This window comes from Chaetura pelagica, unplaced genomic scaffold, assembly GCF_000747805.2.
Source record: "Chaetura pelagica isolate M959 unplaced genomic scaffold, ChaPel_1.0 scaffold201, whole genome shotgun sequence".
Classification (NCBI taxonomy): Eukaryota; Metazoa; Chordata; class Aves; order Apodiformes; family Apodidae; genus Chaetura; species Chaetura pelagica.
Window position 1 is genome coordinate 61,092 of NW_009952051.1, and position 12,600 is coordinate 73,691.

Genomic DNA, 12,600 nt, shown 5'->3' on the forward strand with positions numbered 1-12,600 from the left:
AGGAAGGAAGGGAGGAAGGAAGGGAGGAAGGAAGGGAGGAAGGAAGGGAGGAAGGAAGGGAGGAAGGAAGGGAGGAAGGAAGGAAGGAAGGAAGGAAGGAAGGAAGGAAGGAAGGAAGGAAGGAAGGAAGGAAGGAAGGAAGGAAGGAAGGAAGGAAGGAAGGAAGGAAGGAAGGAAGGAAGGAAGGCTTTTTAAATATACGAGTTAGGTATTTTTTGTTTAGTTGATTTTTTGGGGTGCTCAGAGCTACTTATTGGCAAAATATTCCTATTTTGACACTTGGGAGCTTGCAAGAATAATTAATTTATTTTTTTTTTAATTGGAGGAATTAGCCCTAAGTATGATAATCAAGTCTTAGCTACTCTTCAAGAGGATGTGCTTACTCTGCTTTGATGCTGATACTGAGAGAATGGGTTCCTGGTCTTCCTTGGGTTGGTGAGATTATAGTGCTATACAAATCACTCTACTGAGAGAGTCTGGTGTAAGTTCTTCCCTTCTGAATGCAGTTGGATAAAATAAACCAAATAAATAGGAGTGAGTATTTTATGTTTGTTTGCACTTAAATAAGAAAGACTCATGTCCAAGAATGTACAGAAATGCTAAAAAAAAAAGTAGTTTTGGCTATAGTCTAACCTGATTACACAATTTTATCAACATATTATCTGAGGATGCTACACACTCCTTAGGCAGAGGCACTGTTTCCATTTTATGAAGATGAAGAAATAAGAAAGAATTAATTACTTGTTTTTGGAGCTTATAAAGAGGTATTTATCTTGCAGGGTAAGATACCTACCTTTAAACAGGTAAATGGGTTTCTAAACATCAGGTGTTGAATATGGTCTGGATTCATCTCCTTAAGTACAGGTACTTAATGTTATTTAGTTGCTGTCATGTATTTTGCTTGGCCTCCATCTCCCACTCCAGAAAGCTTCATGTACCCTGTAGACCTGCATCGTATCTGCTGGGATTGTAAAGATGTTCTTAGGACCTTAAAAAATCCCAAAGTGCCTCTGGAAAGGCAAATAAATTCTGAGAAACTATCTACAGTGTCAGTGCCTACATGTGACCCAAGCTTCTTTTGCAGTCTATGGGAAAGTAAAGGATGTCTCATTCACCCAGGAATAGTTAGTGCCATTTGGGATGCTGGAGGGTATCTCAGAAACCTTGTGCAGATTCTGCATTCATTTTGCCAGCCCCACGAAGAAGTCTCAAGCACATCATTTGATGCCTTTAATAATTCTCCACACCCATGCTTAGGTAACTGAATCAAACCAAGAATCAGGAGTCACGAAAGTCAAAAACGGTCTAGAGAACTGTGTTCAGACAACTTAATACTGCACCAAAGTCTCCTTTGGGATATTTGGATCACCAAGACACAGAAGTCTTACAGGAATAGAGCAGAGAGTTTGCTCTTTCGCAAGCTATGTTGTTTAAGGCAAAGCCAGAGGCTCAGGGTGTAGTTATTTGAATGGAAAGGATGGATTGGAAAACTTTCTGAGAAACTTCTCAGAAAGACTGTAGGACATCTTAAGCCTCTAGTGACTCTGAAAGCACAGTACAGCTGGAAACACCACAGCTATACAAGCCTTTTCAGTCTCAGCAAGTTGATTTATTGGCTTTCAGAATGTTTTCAATGAGCAGTGCAACCAAGACTTCTTTTAGCTTCCACAGAAACTTTACTGGAAGTCCTATAGACTATTACTTCTTAGCAATAATATCTGCCTAGGGGAAAAAAAATAGAACACAATTTCAGCTCTAAAAAAGCCTCTAAAAATTCTGCCTACATTTGGGCTTTAAAGTAGCATAGACAGACTGCTTTTAATTATGAGGCCCTAGAAATGGTTCATACATCCTAATATTAGAACAGAAAAGGGATTAAGGACACTGTTTGAAAAGAAAATTAAGACACAGCTTTTTTTCATGTATTATATTCCTCCAGTGGGTAATTCAAAATGCATTTTATAAATCAGCATGAGTGACTCTTAAAATAGTACTTCATGCTGTTCAACTGCAGTAACACAATTCTGAAATGCAATTTTCCAGGTATTAATAGGTTCCCTGCTCATCACTTTATCTTTTAACATAGGTTTCACTTTGCATTCAGCCTACATAACAAATTCTTTGAGTAGTAATAACAAAACAATTGCTACATAAATCTCTCACCATTTCAGCTTATAAAGATGGATTCAGCTGAACAGGAAACAAATAATTTCTTTACTTTCTGGAATTTCTAGACCCCATTACTGTTAAGAAACGTTGTATTTGGGATGTTCTTGGACTTGATGTTTAAAAGTCATGACAGCTTGACATGATGCTACACAACTGACCATGCCTACCAAGTCCTCTGGCAAAAGGCTTGAAAGCCATGGGCAATTATAACCCAAAATGAAATTAAAACCATGAAAGGAGATTTGAAATGCCCTGGAGAAACCAGCACTTGGGAGAGATGGGTTAATTAACTCACTCCTCTTGCCAGAGGTGTTGGGAATGGTGGAAACAGACAAATGATGGAAAGTTTCAGAGAAGGAAGGGTCATCTTTCTTCAAAGGACACCATGAGCAGTACATGCTGTAGATGCAGGTGGAACATGTATTGTAGTCAACCCCACTACCACAACAGCTAAGCAGTTATTCATCATGCTCATTATTTTTGCTTCTGGATTACTGGATTTGGGGTGGGGGTGGCTACAGACACCAGAGACCAAAGGTTTTTTGTTATAGGACAGTGCACAGGTTAAATATTACTGACATGTCACTGCTGGAAAAACAAACATCTAGTCCAATTGCAGATGTAACCTACAGATCACCCCATAAGAAACAAAAAAAAATTAATTTAATCTTAATTTATGATGTTGTAGCTTTACTAGAAGTAATCTCACTGTTTCCAGAAGAAAGAAAAAAAACACCAACACCACCATCAAAAAAAGAAGACAAACAACCCCAAACAAAGAAACAAAAAAATCCAAGCAATAATAAATAAATAAAATAAAATAGAACTAACATAAACCAAAACAAAATAATAAAATATTAAAATAAAATGAAAAAAATGAAATGAAATTAAAGGAAAGGAAACAAAATAAAATAAAATAAATATAAACAAAAAAACCCACAACCTAAGCAAACAAAAAAACCCACTAAAAATATGGAAAAAATATACATATATAAGAATTTGAGCACAGTGATGATGCTTCAATTTGTCAGGTTTCCTCAGGCTTCAAGAAAAAGGAAAGACATTAAAGCATATTACAGTTAGAAAAAAGCCTTCTGGGCAGAACATTGCTTGTGATTTGTTGGGTATGCCTTACCTACTTTTTGTTCTTAAACTCACAGTGCCAGGAGAGAAAAGTGCATGTTGTTGCTCCCATCTGCATACATGGGTTAGGTGGTGGGGTTTTCTGGAAAGCAGGAGCTCTGCATTTGTTAGAGGGACACAGTGCAATTTGTGAGGAACCAGCTGTAATGACTGAACTCTTGTAGAAAGAGAATAGCTCTTGTTTACCTTAGAAAAGGATAATTTATAAACAAAAACAAAGCAGATTTTCTGACTCAAGGATGTCCAATCTGACACAGTCTTCCCTGTCACAGTAATAAATGCAAGAGGCTGATTTAAAATGTTGCTTCTTGGGTCAACATTTCCTAGTAGCTAGACAGTAACCTGGCATCAACCTCACTTAAAATCCCAGTGGGCTGCCTTCACCCCAAGGCTTGTGCAGAAAACTAGAGGGTTTTTGCATTGTTGTGAGCAGCACCAAAGGAGCAGGGTTTTGCATACCTGAGCATCACCACACAAAGAATTCTTTGCTGGCTTGAGCGTTATTGACCAATAAAAATTCACTGGTGTGTCTTAAGTCCAATTTCTAACCACTGAAACAATCTTGTCTGGATCAAAACAATCACAGAGTGCACATTAAAAAGTTACCTATGACAGATATGGGTGTGCTGAAAACCAAACAGTTAGAGAACCAGACTTAGGGCTTATGTTTATTTTCAGACTTCCTTCTCTTAACGTGTGACCTTATTGCCTTGAACCCTCAAGTGTTATACTCACTGATCATGTTTTGTATTTCCTCTGTTACATGATTGGCCCAAATCTGAAGAGGAGAATCAATCTAATGGCACTTCTGTCTTTGATTTGTTCGTGTTGCTCAACAACAGATTTAACAAGCTCTGGGAATAGAGTTTTTCTAGCAACATCCTTGTGTCACACTTAATGAAATGCAGTTAAAAACAACCTTGTCCTGAGAGCCCACACAAAGACAGTGCCTCTAGACTGTAATTCAGATAAGTCACTTCTTCACTCATTATGAAGTCCATTGGCATACCTGGGGAAAAGCAGGGACATCTTCTATGCTCTCTGAAAACAAGGGAAGTGTTTCAAAGCTGGGCACTGAATATATCGGTTGCTTTTGAAAGAGCAATTCAATGGGATCAAAAAGGCGGAAATAAACAAGTACCACTTAATCTTTCTGAAAATTAATAAAAAATCAAAGAAGTGGCTGAATTCATTGGTAACCTGGGAAGGTTTCAAGAACTTGAAGGGTCTTTCCAGGGATCTGGTTTAGTTTCCAATGCAGTGCAACCCTGAAACCTCACAAATAGGTTTTTGCGTCAAGCGCATAAATCATTTACTGAGAATATTCATCACTGTTCTTTTTGCTTCTGTCTTTACAGCTCACATTCATGTCTCAGATCTCATCTCAGATCTCCTCTGAAATCGTCTCTGTACACGCTGTTCTCTCTGTCTGTGCTTCTCCTGTTCAGTTTTTCTGATATGACTCTGATGACTGAATATTTTAGCTTTCCTTTAGACAAAACCAGAGCTGTCCACCATTCTTGCCACACACTGACTCCCAGCTTGGAGGCTTAAAACTCACCCTGTATTTTAGGGTACAAAAAAGCCCAGCACAGACATTCAAAACTCCTGCATCCCCTGACCATTTTTAAGCATGGAATGAAAAGTTCAGTCAGTCCTGTATGTTGGGCAGTGATGTCAAAGACACAGAAATGCTTTCATTTTCTCAACTGAAATTCTGATGAAGAGGCAAAGCTTGTAGATGGAAGGTGGCCCATGAAAATGTTGAGCAGAGGACAAATAACTGAAGAAGACAAAGATACCCTCAGCCTTTTTGATAAACTTCTCCAACTGTTGAATGTGTCTCATGTCTCTTTCCATCTACTTAACTCCTTTTTCAAAATGTCAAGTGCTAATTAAAAAGCTTGGAGGCTGGGAAGAACAGGTCACCAAAGTCAGGGTCAATTTTTGAATGCTCTTCGAAGGCAACTGGGACCAACCTCGAGCTCCATAAGCTCTTATCTGTTTCAGTATAACTATATTAATAATCACCTCAATAAGGATCTTCCTGTCCACTGTGGCCTCTAAGTAATTCCAGGGTAATTACCATGTAATATATGTAGCATTGTGTTATGTCAGAAAAGAAACTACAAAAAATAACCCAAAGATTTCTGATGCAGCCAAAAAGTCCACTGCTCAACTATGTTGTAAATACAGATGAGTACCCACTTTCGTTTTTCCCTATGCAAGCTATGTTTACCACTCTTGAGCATAGAATACTAGAATAGTTTGGGTTGGAAGAGACTTCAAAGATCATCTAGAACCACCCCCCTGCATGGGCAGGGACACCTCCCACCAGCCCAAGTTGCTCCAAGCCCCATCCAACCTGCCCTTCAACACTTCCAGGAATGGGGCTTCCACAGCTTCCCTGGGCAACCTGGGCCAGGGTCTCACCACCCTCATTGTCTAATCTAAATCTCCCCTCTTCCAGTTGAAAGCAATTACTCCTTTTCCACTCACTCTCAGCCCTTGTCAAAAGCCCCTCCCCAGCTTTCCTGGAGCCCCTTCAGGCACTGGAAGGTGCTCTAAGGTCTCCCTGGAGCCTTCTCTTCTCCAGGTTGAACACCTGAACTCTCCCAGCCTGTCTCCAGAGCAGAGCTGCTCCAGCCCTCTGAGCATCTTTCTGGCCTCCTCTGGACTTTCTCCATGTGCTCCCTGCCATTTTTATGTTGGGGGCTCCAGACCTGTACACAGCACTCCAGGTGGGGTCTCACAAGAGCCAAGTAAAGGGGCAGAATCCCCTCCCTTGATCTGCTGGCCACACTTCTTATGATGCAGCCCAGGACACCATTGGTTTTCTGGGCCAGAAGATGATGCTGACTAACTGCAAATCATGAGGTCACCACAGCAGTGACATGACTCCAGACATCAGCAACATATTGAGTTATTGTACCAAGTCCTGCCCTCAGCTTGCAAGCTCTAACACAGCCTTGATCCCAAAAGCTTTGAACCCCAAAGGGGAAGACCTATTTCTGATTTTTCTCTCCAGCCAGTTAAATAGATTATTTCAGAAGTATTTTATTTACTTTTTTTTTTTGCTGGCAATGACTACCTAGAGGACATTTGCAGTGTTTGTTTTCACTTTCTAACTCTATTACCTACAGAACAGGAGAAGCTGAGACACTGATTGCCTTACAGTCATTTAGAGGAATATCTTTTCAAGATTGTTTTTAGGACATTGGAGTAATGCTTGAATGCTCCTCCATGTATTGGATTGTATCTATCTGACTGTATCTAGCTGCACTGCCTTATACAGACCAGTACTTGCTGTACATGCATATCCATGTCTCTCAATGTGCATATTTACTCAGTGGTGTTCTGAATGTGCCAGTACAGCCATAATAATTTCATTTTTTTAAATAGAAACTATGCAATTAGTATTATCTTGAGGAAAATGAATGGACTAGCTCTATGCTAAATTTGGTAGAGCTTTTAATTACCACTAACACAGAAGGCATAACAAAACACTAATAACTGAGGAAACAATGAGAATTTTCTCCTTTTCTGCATGTGTAGCATGTTTGCATTAAGGTGGAGTTCATGTCACCTAGTCCCAAAGATCTTAAGCCTAGATGCCAAATTCCATCAGCAAGTTCACTCAACTGAAACCACAGCCATAGCTCTTGGAACATTTCTACCTTTTCCCAGTAGTATTGAAGAAGGCTAAATGAGTAGCTTTAGACAAGAACCCTAATTTCAGATAGGCAATTTTAGATGATTAATGTAAACTCCCCCATTAAGCCTCCCTTAATGATCAATGAAGGCAGACAAGCAGTTCCCCTACCTTTCTCAGACACCTGTTTGAGGACACGGTGACTCACTGTACAGGAGCCTGTTTCCCTCCATTAACTCCCTCCAGGCAAACAAAACACCTAAACAGACTGATCCTTCTGCACCTCCAGTTCCCTATGGAGGGTGATTTCAGGTCTGCAGGGACCAGATACCCAGAGGAAATGTGTGTCCCTCCAACACAAACTCAGCTGTAGGAGCTGTATCAGAAATTTAGACACCCAGCTCTGTTCTATTGGGAGCTCAGCATCTTGCCCTGGATTGAATCCACATGCCTATTACCACAAGAAATACATGGTTAAGGCACATGCCTTAACCTATTTCAACAATAACCCATTTAAGTTGCCTGAGACCCTTCCCCAGAAATGTGAAAAGCTGTTACGTGTTTGAAGCAGAAAGCAGTTGAGCTAAGGACAGTGAATGCAGTCTTTTCTGTCCCCCAGCCTCTGTTTCCTGAGACTCTGCTCACTTTAAGACAAGAAAAGTAATTTTTTTATTCATTTCAGCACCACTGCTCTCTGTTACTTGTCACTTAACAAGCAAATGGTAATTTTTAATGTCAAGGACTCTGTTCTGGAAGGCACAAAATATGTCCCACAACAAACAGCTGTTAGGAGTTAAAGGTACCCAGTTCCACAGGGGAACCCTTCTGGCTTATTTTCACATCAGAATAATTAACTATTTGCAGAACCCACACTAGAATTATTTCTCTGCTCTGAAATAATCTTTTGGAATATGAAAGGACAGTTTACAAAATACATCCTATGGGTCTCTGGCCTTTCCTGACTGTAGCTGAGGGTGCAGAGGTTCCCATGAGACCTCGTTTGAGACAGAAAAATCAGATATTTAGAGCTCCAACTCTTGTCAGATATGTACTTGGAGATAATATACAAGGAATAGTTTGAGGCCAAAAGCTACACAGACCATACAGTTTGTAGAATTCTTTTTATTGTAGGCACAATCTGCTGCAATATGCTAAAATATGAAAATGATGTGTGGCAGCCCACAGATGTGCATGATACATCACTTCAGGTTAGCTTCACTCTGCTGACAGCTGCAGGAATAAGTCGTGTCTCTATTATATGTAAAAAGACTAGTCCAGATGGCAAATCTCATCCTAACTGTCGCAGTGTAACACTTTAGACTTTAGTTTTCCCTGAACAAAGTGTATTTCACATGATAGTAACCATTCGTGTCAAGGTTTAAGTAACAAAGACCTGTATCCTATCACTTGTATGTAAAGCTGTGTAAATACAGAGGGAAAAAAGAGTTCCAGAGGATGTGAGGTGCAGGTGTGAAAATTTACATCCCATCTTTCAGCCTTGAAAACTGAAGGGTCAAGACCACTCTGTAACCATCACTGTTATGAGTGGACTAAAGGAACATTCACCCCATCTGTGTCTCTCAGGACAGGATTAAATGCTTCCCAGGAAGGTGACTGTCTCCCCCATGACTACAGACAGCCTGAATCCCAGCCTGGGGGGATTAACTGTGAAATAGCTAAAGTTAGAATTAATGAGTGCCCAGGAATCACACCCATAGGAAGGTTCCCAAACACTTCTCTGTGGCTGCAGATTAGAGAGGAAAGAGGATATATGGTTGTACTTGTACTTATATGAGCTTTTGCTAACCAGCCCAGGCAATGTCAGCAGTAGAACAGGGGGCTTAGGGAGGGATTTATGTGTTTGAATTAAATCTCTGTGCCTATACATCTTCCCCAATGTTTAATTTTACAATCTCACCTGCTGCCTCCAGTGCATAGCAGACATCAGATAGTTCATGCTCCTGCTTGGTGATATTATAAGTAGATGCCTTCAGTAGTAAAAAAATCAGTGCTTTTTCAAAGAGGTAAATGTACCAAAACCATCAGGAGGAACTATTCCTTCTTCATTATCCTCCTTCTTCAGCAAAGTTGCCTTTCTCAGAGCAACTAGGACAGCAAGCCATCCCCTTCTGTCTCTCTAAAAGCCATGCTACAGGTACTCTGACTTGGGGGTGTTTTTCTGTCCTTTGGACACTGATACTCTAATCAACAGCAATGAAAATACATTTATTAATAGCATCTCAGAGCTGGTAAAATTTAAAGAGCTGGGTCAAACCTCCAATTCAGGATTTTTATTTTTTTCTTTTCTACCCATCCCCCCTTTTTTTTTTTTTTTTAATTTAATCTTTCTTTTTAATTTCTTTCTACCTCCTCCCTGTTACAAGAAAAGTTACCCTGCCTCTGCAGACACCCTCCCCCGGATCCAGCTGCAGAGCCATCCAGCTGTGGCCAGCAGTGTCGGGAGCCAGATGTGCGGTGCCCCTGCCCCCTTCCCAACCCCCCCCAGACCCAGAGGAACCACCGCCGGGCACTCACCAGCGCGAGCAGCAACCAGCACCAACTTAGCATCCTCCGCAGCATCCTCTGGGTCCTCCCCTCTCCCTCTGCCTGTTGTGAAGCTGCCAAAAGCCGAGGAGGCTCAGCCCGCCTCCCACCTGCCCAGGACCCGCCCAGGAGAGCTTTGCACCTCCCTCCCCGGACACCCGGGTCCCTCCCGAGGAAGCCCTGCACCTTCTCTCAAGAGCAAGCTTGCAGTGGAGGGAAGGAGATGCTCCAGCATCCTCCTGGGATCTCTGAACCCACCTCCAGGAACCACTGGTCACTTTCCTACGGGGAGCTGGAGCACAGGTTGCTCCTTTAGGGTGCATTGAGATGCAAGAAGAGATGCTGCATTCACCCCCCTTTGTGCTAATGGGCCTTTGCTTGTGGCCAGTGGCAGCAGGTTTTGAAAGGAGTTGGGTTTTCAGTGGCTCTGACTGCATGATATTCCCCAGGGACTGGCTTTCTGGGTTTTCCATCCTCCTCCTCTCAGATGGAAAATGTTGAGGAGTCAGAGAGAATTCCCACCACAAGCTGCATAAGATCTTCCTGGCAGTTGTGTTACAAAGGTACTTGGAATGTGGCTTTATTTCTTGCTGCAGTAGGTGAAAACCAAAGCCCTTCTTTCCTACAGCTTGGATTTCTTTTTTTCCTTGGGGGGGAAAGGCCAAAAATGATAGTAATTTTTTAGACGTCAGGATTCATAGGACCTAGACACCAGTTCTGGGTTTTGCCACAGGAAATATTACACCAAGCTATTTCCAGGGCCTGGGAAAGCAGGAATTGTGGACATGATAAAATTCTTTTTTTCTTTGTAAGATTGAAGTGCTGTTTCATATCCTGGTTATCTATTCATGATCTCCCAACGATGTTAAACACAGAGCTCTGTAGAGTCAGAGGAGATCCAGGGCTCACCTGCATTTCCCCAAAACAGGCATTTAATTCCATCTGAAGAAATAGATATTTTTACAGGTTTTTTTATAAGTTAAACTCTCCTTTAAGTTCTATGTCACGTTTGCCAGCTTCACCTGGATATTTCAAATATACAAGGGCACCCTGAGTAGCTTTTCTTTCTTATGCTTAAGAAACTGAGTCATGCCAGTGGAATCTACCACCCTCTCTCTTTGCACCCTGATAATCCTGACCACTCTGTTGTAATGGGAATCTAGATGACTTGGACATGTGTGGACAGCTGTATTAAAATACTGAAATATGAGTGTTTTATATGAGGATGTACCCCACCTTAGTCTTCCAAATAAAAGAAAATCTGGTCTAAAATCAAATAGTATCCACAGACTCATGCTGGAGACACAATTAGTCCTACAACCTGTGCAGAATAAAGAGGGAGAGGAAAGCACAGGTTTGTGGGATAACATTTGTACCCTCATTCTCATTTACCTCCCCTTTTTATATGCTTGTCTTTCATTGGTGCATAATGGCATCTGGTCACTTGCCCGCACAGAGAAGACTTAAATGTTATTCCAAAAATCAAGTTGGTTATAAAATAAAGAGATTAAAACCTTAAAAAAATCATTTGAAGTCTGATTTTGTCTGGTTTTTCCCCTCTATAATGGATGAGTTACAGCTGTGGCTAACTCTTACTAGTCAATAAGGTAGCTTCATCACACTGGAACAGTTTTTAGGATCCTGCTACACAGAAAGCACCACATGGGATCAGGCAGTTCCTAATGCAAAATAAAATGTAAAGTATGAGCCCTGTCAAATACTTCCAGGATAGTAACAGATTTGAATTCATGCTGAACAGTATTCAACAAACTTAAGTGTATGAAATCCTAGAACAATTGAATAATTTAGGTCAGAAGTGACCTATGGAGATCAGGCTCCAACCACGTCCTCCCCTCAAAATAGGTTGAATTTAAAGGTCTGGCCCTGTAGCTCAGGATTTTCTTTGTTGTGTTTTAAAAATACCATTCTCAGGAGTCACACTGTAAACACAGAGATGCAAATAAATTCATATCAGCATGAGATTCCGGTCCACAATATTTCAACTGGATTCCATTATTTAAGGCCTCTCAGGTCACTTTGATGAAGTCTTTTAGGTCATCATAACCAGTTTGGAGTATAAAGCAAGTGAGAACCATGTTTTTTGGTAGTTTCTTGACATAGATGTTCATGGTCCTTAGAAGAAGGCACTGCTTCCTTGAGAAGACATGGTTTCTCAGTTTCCTTATATATTTTCTCTCTACTTTTTTCTCTCCTTTCTCCATCTGCTTTTCCTGTCTAATCTGCAGCTGATCTAAAAACCAGCCCACATTCCAGTCCTTTAAATTAAGCTGGAAAGTCCTCCTGTGAGAATCTTTGTCTGTGTTAATAAAGAAAACAAAGCCTGAACTTACTGGGTTTTTGTAACACCTCCCTGTATGTTACAAACCTCACCTACCTTGAAGTCTCAGAGTTCTTTAGTCTACTTATATCTCTTTATTCATTGAAGCAGATCCTTTTGTAGGCTAAAACCTTAGGTTAAAACCTCATTTCTATTTATCACATTAATTTGCTTTATTCATTTTGCTCTTTGCTGTTCGTGTGTAGAAGAACCAATAATGAAATAATACAAGAAGGGACCCACAGTTCTCACAACCTCCCATGTGCTCTGATGCATTTTGCTACCTTTTATCACAAAATAGTTCCTTGCCTGATAAGTCACCTGTACTTTTTCTCCAGCAATTATAGGATAATTAAGATAAGGACCATCTCTGTTTCCCTACTGCTCTACAATACCAGTGTGGACTCAAAATAGAACTCTGATGTGCATAAAAACGTCCTCTTAGCATCAACAAGCAATCTAGTCATCGAGATGGTAAGAAATTTAATCAGTGAAGCAACAGACCTGAGATCCTTCCTAATGCCCATCATGGATATTCTGAGTCAATTGATGCCAATTAATGAAAATATCTTGACCTCTACTGAGCTACTTAGAACCTTTGGAGAAAGTGGAGATTGGTTATTTTTTTTTAATACCATATGCTACCTGAGTAAGACTTTTCCATAGCAAAGATCTTTCTGAAATGCCACCATGTTTCCTCTGAGGGCAGCACAAACACCTCCTCAGGCAACAGAAGTGTAGGGCACCAGCACCA

The 12,600-nt window shown here is 40.8% G+C and overlaps 1 protein-coding gene across 1 annotated transcript in view; it reads right to left on the bottom strand.

Annotated features, from left to right (window-relative positions):
- Positions 1-9,564, bottom strand: part of LOC104393718 (vasoactive intestinal polypeptide receptor 1-like) — a 27,496-nt gene extending 17,932 nt beyond the window's left edge. The window contains exon 1 of the mRNA XM_010003235.1: positions 9,500-9,564. Within this exon, the coding sequence (XP_010001537.1) occupies positions 9,500-9,544 (45 nt within the window). The 5' untranslated portion in view covers positions 9,545-9,564. The remainder of the gene's footprint in view (positions 1-9,499) is intronic.
- Between the last annotated feature and the right edge of the window lie 3,036 nt (positions 9,565-12,600).